This window comes from Vipera ursinii, assembly GCF_947247035.1.
Source record: "Vipera ursinii genome assembly, chromosome: Z".
Taxonomy (NCBI): Eukaryota; Metazoa; Chordata; class Lepidosauria; order Squamata; family Viperidae; genus Vipera; species Vipera ursinii.
The window spans coordinates 125,257,808-125,283,665 of NC_139517.1; the positions used below are offsets into that span (position 1 = coordinate 125,257,808).

Consider the following 25,858-nt stretch of genomic DNA (forward strand, 5'->3'; position numbering starts at 1 on the left):
CCAGTCCACAGAACTCAAGGTGAGACAGTACTGACCTAAATATTTCTTTATGAGGCTGCTTTGTCTCTCAATATGGTATGCATGGGAGAAACAACTGCAAGCAGTCCTTGACTTACAAACACGGATTAACAGTTACGACACTGGAAAAAATTACTTATTGTTTTTCACACAACCGTTTGCAACATCCCCGTGGTCACATGATCAAAATTCGGAGGCTGAACAACTAGTTCATATTTATTTGTGGTTGCAGCGTCCTGGGATCATGTGATCCCCTTTTGCGAACTGAATATTTAATATTTAATAATAATAAAGTTGGAAGGGACCGTGGAGGTCATCTAGTCCAACCCCCTACTCAGGCAGGAAACCCTATACCATTCCAGACAAATGGCTGTCCGGTCTCTTCTTAAAAACTTCCAGTGTTGGAGCATTCACAGCTTCTGGAGGCAGGTTGTTCCACTGGTTAATTGTTCTAACTGTCCGTTCTAGGTTGCTTCTCTCCTTGATGAGTTTCCATCCGTTGCTTCTTGTCCTGCCTTCAGGTGCTTTGGAGAATAGCTTGCCTCCTCAGAACCAAAGTCAACGGGGAAGCCAGATTCACTTAACAACCGTGTTACCAACAACCGCAGTGACTCCCTTAACAAGGATGGCCAGGAAGGTTGTAAAATGGGGCAAACCTCACTTAACAACTGTCTCACTTAGCAACAGAAATTATGGGCTCGGTTGTGGTCATATGTTGAGGACTACCTGTAGTCAGACCCTCTGGCCCAGTTTGGACACACTTCCAGGTTGGCCTGTTCGGACAAGTCGGGTCCTCCAGGTATACGTGGGAAGACGTTGCTCAATCTTTTCACCCCCTGCTACAGGCGCCGAATCCGGCAACGGCAAGCTCATTCCAGCTGCTTCGTCTAACTCTCCAGTGAGTTGCATTGGCAAAGCTGGGTGTGGTTGGTCAAGGGAGGTTTCCACGTTAGCAACCACCTTCCCTGCGACATGCCCCTTTTGTCAAAGATTACACAGCAGCTGATGCCAGCCAGAAACTCAAAAGGCAGCTTCCCCAGCGGTCTGGAGGCAGGACCTCACAGAAGCACAGAACAGTCTGGATTGTAAAGTAAGCTGAATTTCCTAGATCGTTTTTTTTTTTTTTTTGGACAAGGAAGAAAGCTTAACTTGGTTTGACTTTATTTAGGGATTGATTGGTTGATTTTGCTTAAGTGCCCGGATCATCAGCTACGTGGGAGAAAAATTGCACTCTTTTCTCTCTCTTAAAAAAGTAGCTCGGCTCAGGAATTAGGGGACTTTAACAGCCTCTCCCCCCCCCAAGGGGGTGTATGCATTGTGCTATCCAGGCAATTGAAATGGGACAAATGCAGTTTGTTTACAACTGGCTTTTCCTGTTGAATTTAGGATTGCCATGTTTTCTGGAGGCAATGCTCCTGTTTCCGACTGGAATTGGGGAAGCAACCCCTTTTCTCTTCCTAAGGGAAGGGATGGTTGGGCTTCCTTTAATTTTGCAAATAGTCTCTTGCTTGAAGGAGACAAAATTGCCTTCCAAAGCATTTGTACAGTGCAATAAAATGAAAATTGGGTTGACTGGTTTGTGGTTAGCTGTTGGGTATGAAGTGAGCTCCACTGATGGTTCAGCCTATTGTCAAACCCAGACAGCTGGATTAACTGAATAACTGAGTATGTTTCATTTATTTTATTTATTTATTTTATTTATTTATTTTAATTCCATTTATATCCCGCCCTTCTCCGAAGACTCAGGGCGGCTTACAAGCTTAGCAGTAGCCTTCATTCTATGTATATGCCTGCTTATTAGGGCTTTCACACACCCCCAAGCGGCATTATTACAAAGTCAGCTTAATTGCCCCCAACAATCTGGGTCCTCATTTTACCTACCTCGGAAGGATGGAAGGCTGAGTCAACCTTGAGCCTGGTGGGATGCGAACCTGCACTAATTGCAGGCAGCTGGTGTTACTTAAGGAGGCATTAGCCCACTGAAGTCCACCAATCATGATATGCAAACCATTTAATCATGATATGCAAACCTAAATTTAATTTTTTTCTTTCTTTCTTTCTTTCTTTCTTTCTTTCTTTCTTTCTTTCTTTCTTTCTTTCTTTCTTTCTTTTTTCTTTCTTTTTTCTTTCTTCTTTCTTTCTTTCTTTCTTTCTTTCTTTCTTTCTTTTTCTTTCTTCCTTCCCTCCCTCCCTCCCTCCTTCCTTTTTCTTTCTTTTTGCTTTTCTTTTTTGGTATTTGGGGAATGTTTTTTACAAGGTTTGAGGTGGGGTGCTTTTCCAACCCAGCATAGATACAATCTAGATTGGGCTTTTTGCTGGTGAATACAGTAAAAATTTCTCTGACTTTCACCTTATCTCTTGTCTCATTCAATGCAAATGACTCATTTTGACTTGTGGCAGGAGCTCAGTTTGATTCAGGTTCTGCAAGATTATTTATCTCAGATGTAAAGGAGAAGGAATGGTTCTTCGTTTCAATTTTGTTGTTATTCCTTAATTGCCCAACGGCGTATTACAGCTGAGTTTTCTTGGATCTTCCAATCACAGAAAATCGTTTAAGTGCAGAACTGCAATTCTAGCAGATCTACAACCAGCTTTTTTGATGCAGCTGTTTCTCCCTTACAAATCACATTAACACTTGAGAGGCAAATCAGCCTCATAAGGAAAAGTCTCAAGTTTACCTTTGTGATTTCCTGAATCAGTTTTCCCCAGTCCGGCACCCCCAAGGGGCACTGAGATCCCAAAATTATTGAAAATTGTAAGCAGTGGCTGGGAAATATGGAAAGCATCAGAACAGCTGTACTTGATTAAACAGAATCAAAAATCAAGGAGAGAAGCAACCTAGAACTAAGGAGAAACTTCCTGACGGTGAGGACAATTAACCAGTGGAACAACCTGCCTCCAGAAGCTGTGAATGCTCCAACAGTGGAAGCTTTGAAGAAGAAACTGGACAGCCATTTGTCTGAAATGGTACAGGGTTTCCTGCCTGAGCAGGGGGTTGGACTGGATGGCCTCCAAGGTCCCATCCAACTTTATCATCATCATCATAACAGACTTGGAAGGGACCTTGGAGGTCATCTAGTCCAAACCCCTGCTCAGGCAGGAAACCCTATACCATTTCAGACAAGCATCTGTCCAGTCTCTTCTTAAAAAACTCCAGTGATGGAGCACCCACAAACAAATTCTGATGACAAGCAGTTCCACTGGTTAATTGTCCTAACTGTCAGGAAATTTCTCCTTAATTCCAGGTTGCTTCTCTCCTTGATTAGTTTCCATCCGTTGCTTCTTGTCCTGCCTTCAGGGGCTTTGGTGAAGAGGTTGGCCCTCTTGTTTTTGTGGCAGCCCCTCAAATATTGGAAGACTGCTATTTAAGCCAGCACTAGCTGAGATCTACAGCTGCTTTATGCTAAAAAAAGGAAGTCAGGTGTATTTATTGTTAACAAAGCGAAAGGTCTTTTTGTTAAAGATAATATTGACTGAAGGCAAATGGAGCTGAGTTTTCCCGTCATGTCTTTAGGGCAGAGCTGAGCTGAGCACCTCTTGGTAAACTAAGCCTTCTGCTTTTTTTTTTTTTTTTGATCACCAGAAAATTCCCTGATGAAACTTTGTGTGACTCATATCAGGATCCAGGGTATATTTTTGGTTAGTTGAATATTTTTGCATGTGTTTTGTTGAAAGAAAAATCTTCATCAGGGTACAGTCCAAGCTGGGAATAAACAACATGGAGACTGCTTTAGAAAGAAGGTTGTAGTTCAGACATGTCAAACACAAGGCCCGGGGGCCGGATCCGGCCCGTGAAGTGGTTTCATGCGGCCTGCGAAGCCATCCTGGAAACAGTGAGGGAACGGCCCCCACTGCCTTGGCCCCGGCCCAGAGACCCTCCTTCTGCCAGAGACCCTCAGATCTGTCCCACTCCTGCCCAGGCCCCCATAGGCACCCTTGATGCCAACGATGTAGAGCTGGCCACGCCCACCCAGTAGGCCATATGCACTCTAGCCACGCCCACCCAGTAGGCCACGCCCACCCTGGCCACACCCACCCGGCCCCTGGAGGGCAACCGCAGTGCTGATGTGGCCCTCAATGAAATTGAATTTGACACCCCTGTTGTAGTTTATTGGAGAGGAGAGCCAGACAGAAAATTGGTTCTGGAAAAAACGGACCACAATGGAGCAGAGTGGTGGGCTTTTATACCTTTGGGGACTCTTGAGGTTGTTTCCTGTTCCTGTTTGAGGCTTTGTATTTCCTGTGTCATGTACTTGACCTGAGTGAGTGTGCCCCTTTGGCATTCGTGGGTTAATCCTATTATGTCAGAGTTTGGGTGGAGTATGTACATTTTAAGGGTCTTTGTCTTCCTAATCTCTTCAGTTTTTAGCTGGAAGGCTACAACCTTCCTGAATGGATTATTACATCTGCATTTCTAAAGCTGGTTTCTGTTGAGTTGTCTGACTGAGGACCGGCGGGGGTGGGTGGGTGGGAGAAGTTTCTGCCTTTTAAAAAATCTTCTCCATTATTCCTTTGGGGAAATATATTCTGCCTTTTAATATTCCCAAAAATATTTCTTTCTCTTGGGGGAGGGCCTGACTTCCCACACTTTGTTGTTGTTAGCTGCGAAGTCGTGTCCGACCCATCGTGACCCCATGGACAATGTTCCTCCAGGCCTTCCTGTCCTCCACCATCTTCTGGACTCCATTTAAGCTCACGCCTACTGCTTCAGGGACTCCATCCAGCCACCTCATTCTCTATCATCCCACAATTTAGAAGGAGCCGTAAATCAAGCCTGGGAAAACTCTGGCCCTGCAAACCACGGCCTAGATCAGGGGTCAGCAAGCTGAAACAGTGAAAGAGCCACTCGGAACCGGGTAGGCCCTAGATGGTCTTCTATGGTGGCTTCCATTTTTTCGTCTTCACATCTTGCTCCACTCCTGAGATTCAGCTGATCAGCAGCCTAAGAGTTGCCCTCCAGAAGGAAGGACCTTAATTTTTCATTCCTGTCCCATCTTTGCTTGTTGTAAAATAACTCAGGGGCCCCAGCTATCTATCGCACAGTATTCCCAACACCTCAAATCCTCTGCTTCCTACAGTGGGAATATCCAAAGTGTATTAGGCCTTATAGTATCCCTCTCTTTTGGGACGTCTCCTGTTTCATATATCTTGCTTCTACTCTGATCCTCCATCAGGGTCTTGTAGCGTATGTCAATATTTCAGCGATGTAACCATCTCTAAGGTCGGCATTTTCCCGGCAGAGTCTTCTACAATCTTTGTGGTCTTCCTTCAGAAGTCTTTCTCTGCAGCCCTCCGATAGTCCCCGACTTTCATCCTTGGTGAATGAAACTGCTCACTGCAGCCTTCTCCTTCTCTTTCTCTCTCTCTCTCTCTGGTTCTTCACGTCTTTGTAAGCAATGCCTCACACCAAAGACACCACCTTTCCTGGTCCAATAAATCAGAATAGAGCTAGAAGGGACCTTGGTGGTCTTCTAGTCCACCCCTCCGTTCAGGCAAGAGAAACTATACCATTCCAGACAAATAGTTGCTTCTCTACTTGATTCGTTTCCATCCAATTTAGTTTCTTGTTATGCCTTTTGGTGTTTTGGAAAATAAATTGACCCCTCCTCTTTGTGGCAGCCTCTGAAATACTGGAAGACCGCTATCGTGTCACCCTAAGTCCTTCTTTGCTCCAGATTAGCCAAACCCAAGTCCTGCAGCCGTTCTTCATTTGTTTTAGTCTCCAGGCCTTTAATCACCTTAGTTGCTCTTCTCTGCACTTTTCTCAAAGTCTCAACATCTTTTTTTTTGTAATGCTAAAATCCCACAGCATTGTTTTTTTTTCCTGACCGACGTTGAAGCAGGAATAGGGATGAAATGAGGGGCTGTTGTGGTGCACCATTTTTATGGAATTAGCTTGTGACAACTCTTAACCAGCATTTCCATCACATCTAACAAGCAGAGGCCCAGATTCTCAAGAGTGAAATCTGGCTTTGGTATTATTCTGCCAGAGGGAAGTTATTTGCAATGGCTGATCTGGCCTGTTTTGGCTGGTGCTGGCCAGACCCAGCTGAATTTTTCTTGCTTGGTTAAAAACGATTGCTCCCAGTTTCCTGGTCTTAACTCCAGGAAGAGGCCTTGCTAGAAACTTTCAGTAAAGTTTCCTAGTTACGGGTCCTGAAGAACTGAAAGATGCCCACCAGGAAGGATCCTTTAATCCAGTGTTTCTCTACTTTGGCAGGCTTAACATGGGTGGACTTCAACTCCCAGAATTCCTCAGCCAGCCACTCATCTTAAACCTGCCAAAGCTGAGAAATCTCAGGACAGTTCTCAACATGGCTGGCTGGAGGATTCTGGGAGTTGAAGTCCACCCATCTTAAAACTTTCCAGAGCTGAGAAACACAGCATTTAAAATTACGTATCTTCTTTCTAAATTATCCTTCTTCAGATGACTTCAACTACAGTTTACATCACGTCATGTGGGCAAGAGCTTATAGGTTCTGTAGTCCAACACTTCTGGGTAAAGAAAAGTCTATAGTCCCATTTCTGATTCAAATTTTGCTTCTGATCTTTAACTACTAAGGCTTTCTAACCCTACGTCACAGATTTTTCATCACGTGTGTCGGTCAAAGGTGTATATCTCCCTTTTCCTTATTCGTACTTTGAATTCATAATTTTGAAGGATTGTTCCTTATCCAAAAACTTGACAGGCCCTTGATGAATTCTGAGAACATTTGGAGTTACATAGACAAGTTATTTATTAATGGAGGGCCTTTCAATCACTGCGGTTTGGTAACCTCTGAAGTATTTATTTTTGCAGTGAGTGATCAAGTGATTCAGCATAAAAGAAAAGGTATTCAGCCACTTATTTGTCAGCACTGTTATATTATTTTTTTTAAAGTTGCAAATGCTAAACAGAGAAGCCAAATAAAAGAAGAGAATAAATCATATCGTTGCAGCTCCAATTTGTGATACCCCTTCGTCCCTAAAGATTACATTTGGGGAAATGATATAGACCTGGGTTGGTTTGTTTTATCCTGCCTTTTTTTTTAAAGAAATAACTCAAGATGGTGAACATATCTAATGCTCCTTCCTCTTCTTATTTTCCACACAACAACAACAACCCTGTGAGGTGGGTTGGGCCAAGAGACTGGCCCAACCTTTGTGCTTAAGGCGGGACTAGAACTCACTGTCACCTGATGATTGGCCCAAAAACACCCAGCTGGCTTTCATGCCGAAGGCGGGACTAGAACTCAGAGTCTCTTGGTGATTGGCCCAAAGTCACCTAGCCAATTTTCATGCCAGAGGCAGGACTTAGAACTCACTATCTCCTGGTTTCTAGACCAGCCCTTTAACCACGACTACACCAAACTGGCTTCCTACAACAAACTTTCTTAAGAGACCTCTACACCACGGGTGTCAAACTCGCAACGTCACGTGACATGTCATGACTCGTGACGTATCGTGACCTTTTTGCCATTGCCGGCAATGGGGTGGGCGCGGTTTCGCTATGATCATAGGATGTGGTTAAAAAAAGGCAATTTAGCAGCCACACCAAAGTGATCAATGCTCTTCACATTTTTGATACGTGATGCACATCATGTGTGATGTGCATAAAAAAACCAAATAACACGAGTAACAGAATAACAGAGTTGGAAGGGACCTTGGAGGTCATCTAGTCCAACCCCCTGCTCAGGCAGGAAACCCTATACCATTTCGGACAAATGGCCGTCCAGTCTCTTCTTAAAAACTTCCAGTGTTGGAGCATTCACCGCTTCTGGAGGCCGGTAGTTCCACTGGTTAATTGTTCTCACTGTCAGGAAGTTTCTCCTTAGTTCTAGGTTGCTTCTCTCCTTGACTAGTTTCCATCCATTGCTTCTTCTCCTGGTGCTGAATAGGTTGACCCCCCCTTCTTTGTGGCAGCCCCCCAAATACTGGAATATTTCCATCATATCTCTCCTGGTCCTTCTTTTCGTTAAACTCGCCTGCCATTTTGACTTTTTTTTGTCCCTCCCCTGATTTGGAGTTTTCTGGTTCCTGCCTGAAAAAGAGAGAAAGGTGAATGTCTGGAACCAATGAAGCAAAAAACCAGTTTTGTGTCTCAAGGCGAAGTTTTCCTCAAGAGGTTGGCATTTCAGCAAAGCCACAATAATCACCTTTTCTTTTCCTTTCAGCCACACCCCGTGCCTTACATTTCTTGTAGAGGTGTGTGTTTGTTTTGGGGGGGGTGAATTTTGGAGAGCTTTTAATTATGGCGAACATATTGTAAGCCCTCCACTTGGATTCCTATTTATTTCCTGCCTCGATACGCGGATGTGGTGCCAGTGTTTAACTATTATTACTCTTGATATTATTATCCCAATGTGGTATTTATAGCTGCCACTTCCTATGCAGTTGCCTATCAAAAGAGCTGACAGTTAAAACAGATCCATGCAGACTTAGAATACAATAGCAGAAAAAAAACATTAAACATTAAAAAAAAAGAATTTTCACACAAAATTTCCCCCGCCCAAAAAAGTAGATTGTGTTTTTCTGTTTAAACTTCTCATTTAGGGAGGAGACGAGGACCCAGTCTCTTCTTAAAAACCTCCAGTGTTGGAGCATTCACAGCTTCTGGAGACAAGGAGTTCCACTGGTTAATTGTTCTAACAGTCATGAAATTTCTCCTTAGTTCTAGATTGTTTCTCTCTGAAAGAATTCCCATCCGGTGCTTTGGAGAATAGCTTGACCCCCTCTTCCTTGCTAAACCTCATTGGAGGTTTTTAAGAGGTGATTGGACAGCCATTTTTCTGAAAGCAGCAGAGTGGACTAGATGACCTCCAGGCTCCCTTCCAACTCTGTTATTGTTAATGTTACAGTTAAATTAAAAAAGGCACACCCAGACCTCTGATACAAAAGCTGCAATCCTATTCTGAAAATCATTGTTGGTTTGAATTTTGACCTTGTAGACCAGTGTTTCCTTGAAGCACCTCGAAGAGGTGTGGATCTATTCCCAGAATATCCCAGCTTGGAGATTGATTGATTGATTTATCTATTTATCTATTTATCTATTTATCTATTTATCTATTTATCTATCTATTTATCTATTTATTTATTTATTTATTTATTTATTTATTATTTATTTATTTATTTATTTATTTATTTATTTATTTATTTATTTATGGGATTTGTATGCCGCCCTATCTCCCAAAGGACTCAGGGCGGCTAACAACGATAAAAACACAAAATACAAACATTAAAAGGTATTAAATCAAATTATCCCATAAGTAGTCCAATTAAAAACACAATAAAACAAAATTAAGAAAACCTCCCTTCCATCAGTCCAGGTCGGCCTGTTGAAAAAGCCATGTTTTAAGGTCACGACGAAAGGAACGGAGATCCGGGGCCATCCGGAGCTCCAAGGGGAGTTGATTCCACAGCGCTGGCGCTCCCACAGAGAAGGCCCTCCCCCTGGGGGTTGCCAGTCGACATTGTCTGGCCGACGGCACCCTAAGGAGACCCTCTCTGTGTGAGCGCACAGGGCGATGGGCAGTCATTCCTGGGAGCAGACGGGCCTGCAAGTATTCCGGACCTAAGCCATGTAGGGCTTTATAGGTAAGAACCAGCACCTGTCAGTATCAAAATTAGTGTGCTGTTGTTTGAGCTGGTCCTTCCACATCCCTGGGATAATTCCAAGCTATTGGGAAAAGCATAGCTTTCAGCTTTGCCAAACCAACCTCTTTGGCCTTTTTAAGAGAATCCAGTGTTTTCCTATCCAGAAAAGAGAAGGACTGATGTTTTCTTTTATGACAAATTTAAGAGATGTGTGGACTTTAACGCCTAGAATTCCCGAGCCAGCAGGAGTGGACATGAATTTCCAGAATTTCCCATCCAGCATGGGTGGACTTCAACTTCCACAATTCCTCAGTATGCATGAACTTCAACTCCCAGAATTCCCCAGTATGCATGAACTTCAATTCCCAGAATTCCCCAGTATGGGTGGACTTCAACTCCCAGAATTCTCCAGTATGCATGGACTTCAACTCCCAAAATTCCCCAGTATGGGTGAACTTCAACTACCAGAATTCTCCAGTATGCATGAAATTCAACTCCCAGAATTCTCCAATATGTGTGGACTTCAATTCCCAGAATTCCCCAGTATGCGTGGACTTCAACTCCCAGAATTCCCCAGTATGCGTGGACTTCAATTTCCAGAATTCCCCAGTATGCGTGGACTTCAACTTCCAGAATTCCCCAGTATCCGTGGACTTCAACTTCCAGAATTCCCCAATATGTGTGGACTTCAACTCCCAGAATTCCCCAGTATGCATGGACTTCAACTCCTATAATTTCCCCAGTATGCGTGGATTTCAACTCCCAGGATTCCCCAGTATGCGTGGACTTCAACTCCCAAAATTCCCCAGTATGCGTGGATTTCAACTCCCAGAATTCCCCAGTATGCATGGACTTCAACTCCCAGAATTCCCCAGTATGCGTGAACTTCAACTCCCAGAATTCCCCAGTATGTGTGGACTTCAACTCCCAGAATTCCCCAGTATGCATGGACTTCAACTCCCAAAATTCCCCAGTATGCGTGGATTTCAACTCCCAGGATTCCCCAGTATGCGTGGACTTCAACTCCCAAAATTCCCCAGTATGCGTGGATTTCAACTCCCAGAATTCCCCAGTATGTGTGGACTTCAACTCCCAGAATTCTCCAGTATGTGTGGACTTCAACTCCCAGAATTCCCCAGTATGCGTGGACTTCAATTCCCAGAATTCCCCAGTATGCGTGGACTTCAATTCCCAGAATTCTCCAGTATGCGTGGACTTCAACTCCCAGAATTCCCCAGTACGCGTGGACTTCAACTCCCAGAATTGCCTAGCCAGCATGAATGGATCTGAATTCCCAGAATTCCCCAGCCAGCATGTGTGGATGAATTCCTCCAGACAGAATTGATGATTCTCCTTGAGACAAGGAATATCTTAAGACCCTGAAAACCTGCTTTTGTCAGTGAGTAGCCAGGAAACGTAGCAAAACCAGCACAGTGGCTGTACTATTAGACCGGATTACCTCAGCTATCAGTTTTATGACTTTTTTCTGCTGGTTTTTGACATGCTTTTGATATTAGTTTTTTCTTGTTTTTAAAATTGTGGTGAAATAGTGGGGGGGGGGAGTTTGTGGTTGTTTAATAATTGTTTTAATTGTTGATAAGCTGCCCGGAGTCTTATGTAAAAGATGGGCAGTTATATACATTGGAATAGTAAATTAACAAATAAATAAGTGTTCTCCATTTGGGAAACTGAACGTTATTTTTGTGAATGAAGGCTGACATCATAATGGCTTCCGACGTGGGTGTAAATCGAGCAAATAAATAAATTAGGAGAAATAGAAGCATCGGTGATAAATAAGTGAAGGGGCCTGCTGATGCCTAAACCGCTCAGCCTTAATTTTTCTCTGGTTGTTGAAGATTAGCCTCAGAACCAAATTTTATTGCCTCTTCCTCTAAATTAATCTGGTCAACTCATGGTTCAGCTTATCCCTTCTTGCCTCCTTTCTGCAAGAATCCAAATCAGATTTCCTTTCTAAGGGGCTCTTCTGATGCACTTTTTATTTGTTTTCTTTATGTGTTAATTTATATCCCACCATTGTTATTTTTACAAATAACTCAAGGTGGCAAACACATCCAATAAACCTCCTTTCTCCTATTTTCCCCACAACATCCCTGTGAGGTAGGTTGGACTCAGACAGAGTGATTGGCCCAGGTGGCTTTTATGTCTAAGGCAGGACTAAAGGTAAAGGTAAAGGTTCCCCCGCACATGCGTGCTAGTCGTTTCTGACTCTAGGGGCCGGTGCTCATCTCCGTTTCAAAGCCGAAGAGCCAGCGCTTGTCCGAGGACGTCTCCGTGGTCATGTGGCCACCATGACTAGACGCCAAAGGTGCCCGGAACGTTGTTACCTTCCCACCGGAGTGGTCCCTATTTTTCCACTTGCATTTTTACGTGCTTTCGAACTGCTAGGTTGGCAGAAGCTGGGAAGAGTAACAGGCGCTCACTCTGCTACGCGGCACTCGGGATTCGACCCGCCAAACTGCCGATCTTCTGGTCGACAAGCTCAGCGTCCTAACCCACTGAGCCACCACGTCCCTTTTTAAGGCAGGACTAGAACTCACCATTTCCTGGTGAGTGGCCCAAAGTCACCCAGCTGGCTTTCCTGCTTAAGGCAGAACTAGAACTCTCTGTCTCCTGGTGATGGGGCCAAAGTCACCCAGCTGGCTTTCATGTCTAAGGTGCAACTTGAACCCAAGAGCCTTGGTGGAGCAGTGGGCTAATGCCTCCTTAAGTAACACCAGCTGCCTGCAATTAGTGCAGGTTCGAGTCCCACCAGGCTCAAGGTTGACTCAGCCTTCCATCCTTCCCAGGTAGGTAAAATGAGGACCCAGATTGTTGGGGGCAATAAGCTGACTTTGTAATAATGCCTCTTGGGGTGTGTGTGAAAGCCCTAATAAGCAGGCATATACATAGAATGAAGGCTACTGCTAAGCTTGTAAGCCGCCCTGAGTCTTCGGAGAAGGGCGGGATATAAATGGAATTAAAAAAAAAAAGTCACCCAGCTGGCTTTCATGCGAATATACACTGAGCCTTCCTTCCTCTATTTTCCTCACAACAACCCTGTGAGGTAGATTTGGGCTGAGAGAGAGGGACTGGCCCAAGGTCACCTAGCTGATTTTTTTCATGCCTATGGCAGGACTAGAACTCACTGCCTCCTGATGACTGGCCGAAAGTCACCTAGCTGGCTTTCATGCCTAAGGCGGAACTAGAACTCACCCTCTCCTGGTGATTGGCCCAAAGTCATGCAGCCGGCTTTCATGTCTAAGGCAGGACTAGAACTCACCGTCTCCTGGTGATTGGCCCAAAGTCACCCAGCTGGCTTTCATGTCTAAGGTGCAACTTGAACCCACCGTCACTTGCTTTTCCAACCTGCTGCCTTAACCAGTAGACCAAACTGGTTCTTGATCATCTATTTTCTGATCTTGTCCAGATGACCAGTTCTGATCCGTGAGGGATGCTGGATAGTTTTGATATCAAGAAAAGACCAAGTGGCCTCATCCCCAGATGCACAAAAGTTCTGAAGTCATTCAACTGGACATGATTATTGCTCTTGGTCACTTTGGCCAAGAACTTTAATTCCGAAAACGACTGTGTGTCTCTGTAAAAATATAGTTTTGTCTAAAAATAATTAGAAGTTAGTTATTTGAGCAGACTGGGTGCCAAATGGAATCATGAGGTGGGACATCAAATAGGTTCCTATTTTAGCCCTTTGTTTGGTAGTAATTGCCTGTTTTAAATGTACCAAAACCAGCTGCCTTGACTTAACATTTCTTTTTCCTGGTGCTTAGGGAAAAGCAACATTTTTCTCAGAAAAACAGAATATGTATAATGTTGTTGGCAGTTTTTTATCTTCTCTTCTTCTCCAGCTTTGGAAATTGTTGTTGTTGTTGTTGTTAGTTGCGAAGTCGTGTCCGACCCATCGCGACCCCATGGACAATGTTCCTCCAGGCCTTCCTGTCCTCTACCATCTTCTGGAGTCCATTTAAGCTCACGCCTACTGCTTCAATGACTCCATCCAGCCACCTCCTTCTCTGTCATCCCTTTCTTCTCTTGCCCTCAGTCTTTCCCAGCATGAGGCTCTTCTCCAGTGAGTCCTTCCTTCTCATTAGGTGGCCAAAGTATTTGAGATTCAAGTTCAGGATCTGGCCTTCTAAAGAGCAGTCAGGGTTGATCTCCTCTAGGACTGACCGGTTGGATCGCCTTGCAGTCCAAGGGACTCGCAGGAGTCTTCTCCAGCACCACAGTTCAAAGGCCTCAATTCTTTGGCGCTCAGCCTTTCTTATGGTCCACCTTTCACTGCCATACATTGCAACTGGGAAGACCACAGCCTTGACTATACGCACTTTTGTTGACAGGGTGATGTCTCTGCTTTTTAGTGTGCTGTCTAGATTTGCCATGGCTTTCCTTCCCAGGAGCAAGCGTCTTTTAATTTCTTGGCTACAGTCCCCATCTGCAGTGATCTTGGAGCCCAGGAAAACAAAATCTGTCACTACCTCCATTTCTTCCCCATCTATTTGCCAGGAATTGAGAGGGCCGGATGCCATGATCTTGGTTTTCTTAATGTTAAGTTTCAACCCAAGTTTTGCACTCTCCTCCTTCACCCGCAACAAGAGGCTCTTTAGTTCTTCTTCACTTTCTGCCATTAGAGTGGTATCATCTGCGTATCTTAGGTTGTTGATATTTCTTCCGGCAATTTTAATTCCAACTTTTGATTCATCTAGCCCTGCCTTTCTCATGATGTGCTCTGCATATAAGTTAAATAGGCAGGGCGACAGTATAGACAGGCAATTGCCTTATTTTCTATATTACATTATTTTTTAGCAAGTTGAGGACTACTACTAGTCCTCAGCTTACAACAGTTTGTTTAGTGACCATTCAGAGTTACAACGGCACTGAAAAACGTGTCTTAGGGCCGCTTTTCACAGTTATGACCTTTGCAGCATCCCCATGGTCATGTGATCAAAATTCAGACACCGGGCAAACTGGTTCGTATTTATGACGGTTGCAGTGTCCCAAAGTCACGTGATCCACTTTTGCAACCTTCTGACAAGCGAAGTCAATGGGGAATCCAGGTTCACTTGACAACCATGATACTAACTTAACAACTGCAAGGATTCACTTAACAACAATGGCAAAAATGGGGCAAAACTTACTCTAATTTCTCACTTAACAACAGAATGTCAACGCTGCTAACATCGGATATTTTTGCATTGACAACAGATGGAGATGCAGCCATTTTCTTCTTTTGCTTTTGCTTTTAGAGTTAGAGTTAGATGATGCTGGGGGAGGCATGTGCATGAGAGTTTAGCTAGACATAACAATACTGAACCTAGTATGAGAACAAAGGTTATTGAAATAAGAGATGATAAAGAATTGGTGGGCTGGAGAGCTGGAGGGGAAGCATGCATTTCAAACTAATTGGGGAATGTGATTTACGACTGTTAATTGGAGGAGGGAATTGTCCTTTCATACTATGTGCTCAGGGGAGGGGAACTCAGATTTTGGCTTCAATAGTGTTAGTGCCGATGCTTCTCTAATAAAAATTCTTTAAGGTACACAATACCTCAAAGTTCTTTGAAGAGTTTCATCTGTCGGAACTATGACACAGAAACTTTGGGCTCAGTTGTGTTCGTAGGTTGAGGATGACCTGTACCTGTATTTTAATCTCTTTCCTGCCCCGCCCCCTTGCAAACCCCACAGCATGCAAGGACTTTAGCGTTCTAGATTTAGGCTACGTGCTAGAGATCCACCTGTGTTTTCACACCTATAACGGGAGGGCACATCTTGTGATGATGTCCAGATGGATTTCATCAGCAGCCTTTCCTGATATTTGAAACCCTTGAACTGAAACATCAGAAAAGGGTACAACTGGAAGGATTTATTGCAAATGTCAATTTTCAGGAAGACGGAGAGAAAACGTAGGAATTGTTTAGTTTTGAGGTTTGGTATGTACAATAAAAAGTTACCACGGTGGAGCGGAAGAAAAGAATAGATGACAGAAAATCAAAATGTTTTTTTCCCCCAGTGCAGTTCTACTTCAGGAAAAACAATTGATATAGGGCCTAAATTTTTAATCTGAACTTCCATTTTAAAGATGGCAGGAATGGGGCAATTGATGACTGGCCAAGGTTTACACTGTGCAGTTTCAATTACAAGGTCAGTCAAGGGCAAAGATAGGAAGTTGACAGTTTCATATATCCTGAGGGATTTAGATCCAAAGAGGCAGATCGCTAGTCCTCATTAAGGTAACGCATGATGGGAGAGGGTGCTGATGAGTCAGCTTTGGTAGGCTGCCAGTGGATGCAATTTAAACATCAACTGTTATTTTTTAAATGTAATACATGTGTAAATTGAACGAGAAACACTTCTAGAGGCGATGTTTATTTGACCACTGCTTCTGCTTCCCATTTATATATCTTCCTGTTGTGTTTTGTTAAATAAAGAGGAAATTTCTCTCTCTCTCTCTCTCTCTCTCTCTCTCTCTCTCTCTCTCTCTCTCTCTCTCTCTCTCTCTCTCTCTCTCTCTCTCCTGTTTCGTTCCTTGTACCAGGAGACGCGTTTGTCCAGCAGTTCTGCTGAACACACAAATTTTTCTGTGACAAAAAAAGGAATCCAACTTTCCTTTTTCATCCAGTCTCTTTGAATAGGATTGGTCACCATTTTAGAAGGAGTTATTTTATATTTTGTTCTGTTTCTGAGTGGTACCTGCCTTGAGTGAGCGCACAAAGGAGGGATATAAATTAAGATGCTAAATTAATTAGGCCTCCAGGGATCTTCCCGCCAGAGGTGTTGTACTTTCCACAGTTAAAGGGGGAAAAACATGAAAAATAAAAAGTTTACAGGATTATTTTTTTATGTTAACCCCTTGTTTGTTTTTGCAGCTTAACCTGATCAAAGATGACAGATCTTGAAAGAGAAATGGGGCTTCCGCCGATTGAACAGAAACTGGGTCTCCAAATATGGACCATCAATGTAAGAATATCATTGACGTTTTCCACAAAATTAAATTTATTCCATTAAGGTAAAGGTAAAGGCTAGTCGTTTCTAGGGGCCGGTGCTCATCACCGTTTCAAAGCCGAAGAGCCAGCGCTTGTCCGAGGACGTCTCCGTGGTCATGTGGCCGGCATGACTAGACGCCAAAGGTGCACGGAACGCTGTTACCTCCCCACCGTAGCGGTCCCTATTTTTCTACTTGCATTTTTACGTGCTTAGGGACCATCATTTCATTTAAAACCCTTCTGCATTGATTGACACAGCAGTGCATTGCTTAGCTTGTAATCCCCAACATACAACTGGTCTTTTTAGAAAGTGGGGTTAAGTTACAAGTTACTCAGAAAAATGAAATTATGAGCGGGTTGCAAAATTCCAGTGGTCATCTGCTCCCCCAGTCATGTGACCTCGCTTTGGACAGCTGTATTTATAATCATTTGTAGTATCCAACAGTTACATGACTGTGCTATATGATGGTTTTGCCGAAAACTGGAAGTTACTTTTTCGCTTATCAACTGCAGCATTCCTTTAACGACCAGGACATTCACTTAATAATAATAATAGAATTGTAAGGTACCTTGGAGGTCATCTAGTCCAACCCCCTGCTCAGTCCAACCCCCTGCTCACCATTCAAGTGAAATGGCTGTCCAATCTCTTCTTAAAAACTTCCGGTGTTGGAGCATTCACAGCTTCTGGAGGCAGGTTGTTCCTCTGGTTAATTGTTCTAACTGTAAGGAAGTTTTTCCCTAGTTCCAGGTTGCTTCCCTCTTAATGACCACTACAAAAAGGTCATATAACTGAACCTTTATGACCGTTACAACATATCACCATAATAAGCAAGTCTCCATTGAGGTCGTATGTCAAGGATTACCTGTATGGAAGGGATTAACTATAGCAGCCATGGGGATTGCATTTGTGCAGAGATAAACGACAAAAAATTGTAGCTTGCATTGAAGTTAGTTTTTTAGTAGTTAACAAAAGCAACTGGTTTTTATACAATGCCGTCAGCTAGCAAATGTCATGCTGCACATCACACTGTGGTTAGGTTTAATTGTAACTTAATTTAATTTAATATTATGGCATTGGGAAAGATGGAAGACAAAAGGAGAAGAGGATGGCAGAGGATAAGATGATGGTTAGATAGTGTCATCAACACAACAAATCTGAACAGACTCAGAGAGATAGTGGGGCACGGGGGTTCCTGGCGTGTTGTGGTCCATGGTGTTGTGAAGAGTCAGACACAACTTAGTGAATGAACAACAGCAAGAACTTCGAAGCACCTACTTTTTAGACTCAGATCCAAAGTCTTGCTGATCCAAAGTCAGTGCCTGTTTCATCCAAGGTTTGGTTTAAACTTAATTTTTAAAAATAAATTAAAATTAGCTGTGTTTACAAATTGCTCTCCGCCAAATAAACCATAGGGACTATGTTCCTAGTGGACACTCATTGTTCATGCACAGGTCAGACCTGAAGGATAGGGTGGTTTTATTTCACCTGTTTGCTGGTTTCCAATTGATGATTGCAATTTTTTTTGTAATGCTTTTATGCTGTAAGTCACCCAGAGTGGTTTGACACAAAATGGGGAGCAAATACATTTCATAATAAATAATACATTTTTAAAAAATTATTAGTTGCTGTGTTTGCATCCATCCAGCTGTACTTCACAAATCATGATCGATCAATCTGACAGACCACCCACAAAGATAATTAGAAGACTGGAAGCTATAAAAAACGGTTTCAGGAACTGGATATGTCTAGGCCAGGGGTAGGCAACCTTGGCTCTTTTATGACTCGTGGACTTCAACTCCCAGAATTCCTGAGCCAGCATGCCTCAGCTTGGAAACTCTCCCTTTCCCCTCAGTGTGGCTGGCTCAGGAATTCTGGGAGCTGAAGTCCATGAGTCATACAAGAGCTAAGGTTGCCTACCCCTGCTCTATACCATTTCAGACAAATGGGTCTCCAGTCTCTTCTTCAACACCTACAATTTCTGACAGCAAATCTTTCTACTGGTTAATTGTCTTTACTGTTAGGAAGTTTCTCCTCAGTTCTAGGTTGCTTCTCTCCTTGATGAGTTTCCATCCTTTGCTTCTTGTCCAGCCTTCGGGCGCTTTGGAGAATAGCCCCTGAGATATTGGAGCTCTGCTATCACGTCACCCCTGGTCCTTCTTTTCTCAAGACTAGACGTACCCAGTTCCTGCAAATGTTCTTCATATATTTTCTCTCTCCAGGCCTTTAATCATCTTAGTTGCTCTTCTTTGCATAGTTGGGTTTTGAACCAAACATGGAAGAGAGGGTTAGGCTTGATGAATATTGGCCTGCCTGCTGCTTGCCTCAACTGGTCAAGACTGACCTTGGCAGATAAAAAAATAAATCAGTATTAGCAACCCTCTGAGACAAAGATTATAGATACTGTCAACCTTTAGCCATCAAGCTGTAGCCTACTAGAAGCAGTTGATGTAATGCTGTTCTGACCAACAAGCTTATCCAGTTCAACAACTTTTGTGCGAGGTGAAGCAGAAAACCTCACCTGGTTAATGAATGAAGCCAAAAAAAAGGTTTCAGTGGATTTTGAAATAAGACTGTGCCAGCCAGGCACGGAAGCTCCAGGGATATTTAGAAATTCCAGAGGTTTTCATGGGGAAAAATGGGGGTGAACTGAGGAATTCTCAGCAAGAAGGAAGGCTGTGTCCCAAGATAATGTTGCAGGATCCAATCTGGGTCAGTCACCAGAACCAGAGATTTAATTTTCTGAGATTTTGGACTTGTGCTGAAGCCCATCCTCATGGAACTTCTTTCTCACCGGAATGTGTGCTTTGGGCTAATCTGTGTATGGTGCCTGGTGTGTATGGTTTTTTAAAGATGTTGATTGGGGTGTTGTCGGCCGGCTATTAAGTTTTGGCTATTGTTTCCTTGTACTGCCAAGCCCTTGCCTCCTAAGTATTTGATAAGCTGATGGTAAATCAGCATTCCTGTTGACTGATGAGGGGCCTCTTTCCCAGGCTTCAATCACTTCCCTGGCTGTTTTTGTATCTGCTCGTCCAACAATCTTAGTAACTGCAAAATTGAATGTAGGACCTTGTTCACTCTAGCGTGAGTTTGGGTCTCCTACTCTGACTGATCGCTTATGTTTTGCATTCTCAATAAGGTCTAATGGTTTAACTCTACCATGAATAGATTTGTATTCTTTATTTGCAATGCTTGGCTTCAAGTGCTGGATCAGAAGAAAACAAGGTCCTGTCTCTTTTGTAGCTATGGAGATCAAATAATCTACTGCTTCTTGCAATAAAAGAGTAACAGAGTTGGAAGGCACCTTGGAGGCAAGCCTTTCCACTGACTAATTGTTCTAACTGTCAGGAAATTTCTCCTTAGTTCTAGGTTGATTCTCTCCTTGATTAGTTTCTATGCATTACTTCATGTCTGGCCTTCAAGTTCTTTGGAGAATAGGTTGACCCCCTTATTCTTTGTGGCAGCCCCTTAAATATTGGAACACTGCTATCATACCCCCCTAGTCCTTCTTTTCATTAAGACTAAACCAGGGGTAGGGAACCTTGGCTCTTTTATGACTTGTGGACTTCAACTTCCAGAATTCCTGAGTCAGCATGGCTGGTTCAGGAATTCTGGGTATTGAAGTCCACAAATCATAAAAGAGCCAAGGTTCCCTACCCCTGGACTAGACATAACCAATTCCTGCAATCATAGTTTGGACCTCAGAACTCAAAGTTAAGGAAGCCTGATCTTAAGATACAGACCATACTCACAAATTTTAAGAAGAGACTAGACAGTCACTTGTCTGAGATGGTGTAGCTTCTCCTGCTTGAGCAAGAGGCTGGACTAAAAGACCTCCAAGGTCCCTTCTATTCTATTCTATTCTATTCTGTTCTGTTCTGTTCTGTTCTGTTCTGTTCTGTTCTATTCCATTCCATTCTTGTATTCTATTCTGTTCTGTTCTGTGTTCTGTTGTATTGTATTTCATTCCATTCCATTCCATTCTTGTATTCTATTCTATTCTGTTCTGTTCTGTTCTGTTCTGTTCTGTTCTGTTCTGTTCTATTGTATTGTATTCCATTCCATTCCATTCCACTCCACTCCACTCCACTCCACTCCATTCCATTCCATTCCATTCCATTCCATTCCATTCCATTATTCTATTCTATTCTATTCTATTCTATTCTATTCTATTCTATTCTGTTCTGTTCTGTTCTGTTCTGTTCTGTTCTATTCTATTCTATTCTATTCTATAATATTCTATTCTATTCTATTCTATTCTATTCTATTCTATTCTATTCTATTCTATTCTATTCTATTCTATTCTATTCTATTCTATTCTATTCCATTCCATTCCATTCCATTCCATTCCATTCCATACTATTCTATTCTATTCTATTCTATTCTATTCTATTCTATTCTATTCTATTCTATTCTATTCTATTCTATTCTATTCTATTCTATAATATTCTATTCTATTCTATTCTATTCTATTCTATATTCTATTCTATTCTATTCTATTCTATTCTATTCTATTCTATTCTATTCTATTCTATTCTATTCTATTCCATTTCATTCCATTCTATTCTTGTATTCTTTCTATTCTATTCTATTCTATTCTATTCTATTCTATTCTATTCTATTCTATTCTATTCTATTCTATTCTATTCTATTCTATTCTATTCTATTCTATTGCATTCCAATCCATTCCATTCCATTCCATTCCATTCCATTCTTCTCTTCTCTTCTCTTCTCTTCTCTTCTCTTCTCTTCTCTTCTCTTCTCTTCTCTTCTCTTCTCTTCTCTTCTCTTCCATTTCATTCCATTCTATTCTTGTATTCTATTCTGTTCTATTCTGTTCTGTTCTTATTCTATTCTATTCTATTCTATTCTAAATTCAGAAGGAATCATGTTAATTTGGGCTGATGGACTTCCTGAAGTACAACAGCTTGTAGCACAAAAGAAAAAGCAGGAAAAAGCTTTGCTGTGGAATACGTATGTGTGTAACTTTTATTAAGTTTGATTATGTTAAAAATATAGAAGACATAATAGTTAGAAAAATAGGAAAAGGAAAGAGAAAGATGTAAAGAAAAAAAGAGTACAGGTAGTCCTTGACTTACAAATGAGCCTGAACTTTATATTGCTAAGTGAGACATTTGTTAAATAAATGTGCCCCAGTTTACAACCGTTCTTGCCACAGTTGCTAAGTGAATCCCTGCAGTGTCAAGTTATAAGTCAGAACAGTCCTAAGTCACTTTTTTCAGTGCTGTTGTAATTTTGAACAGTCACTAAATGAACTGTTGTAAGTTTGAGGACTACCTGTAGAAAACTTTCTTTGGTGCAGAGCAATCCAACGTCAACATTTCCTTTTATGTTTCGCAACGTTTCAAGACATTTCTATAATTACAAAATAGTTCTAATCACCAAAACTTAAAATCAAAGTTACATTTTTTTTTCAGTTTCAAGCAAAACATCCAGAAGCGGTTTTCAAGTAGAAACCAAACCAATCAATTACCTTCTTTAATTAAAAAAAAGTTTTGCCATCTCTGTCAATGCAGCACCTTTGGCATCCATTCTTCCATTATGGAAATCAGTGTTTTTTCCATCTTGGTGCATGTAAGATTCTTGCTTCTGTCCGCATATATAATCACGAAGTCCCAATTTTTTTCCAGATTCTTTCTCCATCAAATTACTGAGCAGAGCACTTCGTGCCGCGGTGTATTATTGCTGAGTTGCGATCTTGATCTGATTTATCAGGCTCTGCCATATTGTCTGGGATGCTACACATCCTCTTTATGACCTGTTTTCCTTGTTACCTTCTGGGAGGAGGGGGCTCTGTGGTATCCGAAGCAGAACATCCAGAATCTATAATAGCTTTGCACCGTATAGTATCTGTCAACCTTGTTAATTCTCAAATTTCCTCTTTCCACGATGTATTCAAAATGGACAGTGAGAGAGAGAGAGAGAGAGAGAGAGAGAGAGAGAGAGAGAGAGAGAGAGAGAGAGAGAGAGAGAGATGATAGGTATAGAGATAGAGATAGATGATAGAGAGAGAGTTGTAGATAATGGATACATACAGATGTAATAGATAGATAGATAGATAGATAGATAGATAGATAGATAGATAGATAGATAGATAGATAGATAGATGATAGGTATAGAGATAGAGATAGATAGATAATAGATAGATAGGTATAGAGATGGAGATAGATAGATAGATAGACAGACAGACAGACAGACAGACAGACAGACAGACAGACAGACATAGATAATGGATACAGATACAGTTATATAATAGAGATAGATAGATAGATAGATAGATAGATAGATAGATAGATAGATAGATAGATGATAGATAGAGATAGATAGATAGATAGATAGATAGATAGATAGATAGAAACATACATACATACATACATACATACATACATACATACATACATACATACTGTAGATACATAGATAGATAGATATAGATAGATATAGATAATAGATAGGTATAGAGATGGAGAGAGAGAGAGAGAGATGTAGATAATGGATACAGATACAGATATATAATAGATAGATAGATAGATAGATAGATAGATAGATAGATAGATAGATACTGTAGATACATAGATAAATAGATAGATATAGATGATAGATAGGTATAGAGACAGAGATAGAGATAGATAATAGATAGGTATAGAGATGGAGAGAGAGAGAGAGAGAGAGAGAGAGTGAGAGAGATGTAGATAATGGATACAGATACAGATATATAATAGATAGATAGATGATAGATAGATAGATAGATAGATAGATAGATAGATAGATAGATGAAGATAGACATGATAGATAGATAGATAGATAGATAGATAGATAGATAGATAGATAGATAGATATGTATCTACATATACATACAGTATAAGAATATGTATTATTATCTTACATCCTGAACATAATCTGTTTCAACTGTTCCCCTCAGGATGTCGCTACAGGGCATTGCATGCCAAAACAACTAGATGCAAAGATAGTTTTTTCCTCTTGAGCCATCACTCTGCTGGAACCCTAATTCCCACAACACTGTCTTTTGCCTAAAGATATTTTTACCCATGTAGTAGAGCTGTATTGCTATTATCCTTCTCATCTTCTCATCTTTCTCCGTGTCTTTCCTCATTTCTCACCTTTTCTCATTTTCTCATCTTTCCTATTACCTTCTCATAAGATATTGGTATCTGGTGATTTATCACTTGTTGTTTGTATCCTATGATTAATGATTGTAACTGAAATTTATGATCCAGGACCTATCACTTTGTTGTTGCATCTGTGTACACTGAGAGCTTATGCGCCGAAAACAAATTCCTTGTGTGTCCAATCACACTTGGCCAATAAAGTATTCTATTCTATTCAGTTCCATTCCATTCCCTATTCTGTTCTGTTCTGTTCCGTTCCATATTCCATTCCGTTCCATTCCCTGTTCTGTTCTGTTCTGTTCCGTTCCATATTCCATTCCGTTCCATTCCCTATTCTGTTCTGTTCTGTTCCGTTCCATATTCCATTCCGTTCTATTCCCTGTTCTGTTCTGTTCCATTCCATATTCCATTCCGTTCCATTCCCTGTTCTGTTCTGTTCTGTTCCATTCCCTGTTCTGTTCTGTTCTATTCCTTTCCGTTCCATTCCCTATTCTATTCTATTCTATTCTATTCTATTCTATTCTATTCTATTCTATTCTATTCTATTCTATTCTATTCTATTCTATTCTATATATACAGCATATGCATGTGTGTGTATGGATAGGGGAATATATATATATATATATATATATATATATATATATATATATATATATATATATATATATATATATATATATAAAGGTAAAGGTTCCCCCGCACATGCGTGCTAGTCGTTTCCGACTCTAGGGGCCAGTGCTCATCTCCGTTTCAAAGCCGAAGAGCCAGCGCTTGTCCGAGGACGTCTCCGTGGTCATGTGGCCGGCATGACTAGACGCCAAAGGCGCACGGAACGCTGTTACCTTCCCACCGTAGTGGTCCCTATTTTTCTAGTTGCATTTTTTACGTGCTTTCGAACTGCTAGGTTGGCAGAAGCTGGGACGAGTAACAGGCGCTCACTCTGCTACGCGGCACTCGGGATTCGACCCGCCAAACTGCCGACCTTCCGATCGACAAGTTCAGCGTCCTAACCCACTGAGCCACCGCGTCCCTATATATATATATATATATATATATATATATATATATATATATATATATATATATATATTCTATTGAGAGTGGGCATCAGAATATCATTTTTTTCATATGTGCCAGTGTGTACACAGAAAAATGACATAAAGATTATCTTATCTCATTATGTAATTATTTATGCAGCTGTCCATCTCCTTTGTAGTTGTTTGGGCTTGCATGTTGTTTTTTTTATTACGCATAAGTTTTTCCTTTCTCACCAAAGCTTTCCTGGTTCTACTGCCCTATGCTAAACGTTTATTTTTTTATTTATTTACAGGATTTCTCTGCCACTTTCCAAAGCATTTTACAAGGAATTCAATTAAGCAGAATAGGGCTGGAAGGAGGAGAACCTATATCATTTCATACAAGTGCCTGTTTCAGTCTCTTCTTAAAAACCTCCAGTGAGGAAGCACCCACCACTTCTGGTGGCAAGCTGTTCCACTGCTTAATTGTCCTCACTGTTAGGAGGTTTCTCCTTAATGCCAGGTTGCTTCTCTACTTGATGAGTTTCCACCCAGCATATTATCTCTTCTCTTCTGTTTCAGAATATGAAGATGGATCCTATTCCCGCAAAGGCTTATGGGAGTTTCTTTGAAGGAGACTGCTACATCATATTAAATGTAAGCTACCATGGAGAAAGGATAATTGAACTAAATATGTTATGCACTAGAGCAGGTGGTCTCCAAACGTTGCAATTTTAAGACTTGTAGACTTCCACTCCCAGAATTTCCCTACCACAGTATGGCTGGCTGAGGAATTCTGGAAGTTGAAGTCCACAAGTCTTAAAGTTACCGAGATACATTGAAGGGGAAAAAAAATCCTCTAAAGTGAACCCAAAGTGGTTGGATTTAGCATCTTCTATTTATAAAGTAGAGATTTAGATGCAAAGATTTCTAGTGATTTAAAATACCATTAACCATGCTTGCAGATTGCTCTCACTATTTTGCCTTCAAATGAAATTCAGTCTGCTAATTTTTAAAATTCTGGATCAACTTCCTTATCCTTCTAATGTCAACCTTAACACGGTCCTCTTAATGAAGTTTCAGCCATTCTATCTTGGTGAAATTAAG

At 41.6% G+C, this 25,858-nt stretch overlaps 1 protein-coding gene across 1 annotated transcript in view; it reads left to right on the forward strand.

Annotated features, from left to right (window-relative positions):
• Positions 1–974: 974 nt before the first annotated feature.
• The window catches only part of VILL (villin like), a 68,976-nt gene continuing 44,092 nt past the window's right edge, over positions 975–25,858 (forward strand). The window contains exons 1-3 of the mRNA XM_083376980.1: positions 975–1,108; positions 16,470–16,560; positions 25,334–25,408. Of these exons, the coding sequence (XP_083233106.1) occupies positions 16,486–16,560; positions 25,334–25,408 (150 nt within the window). The 5' untranslated portion in view covers positions 975–1,108; positions 16,470–16,485. The remainder of the gene's footprint in view (positions 1,109–16,469; positions 16,561–25,333; positions 25,409–25,858) is intronic.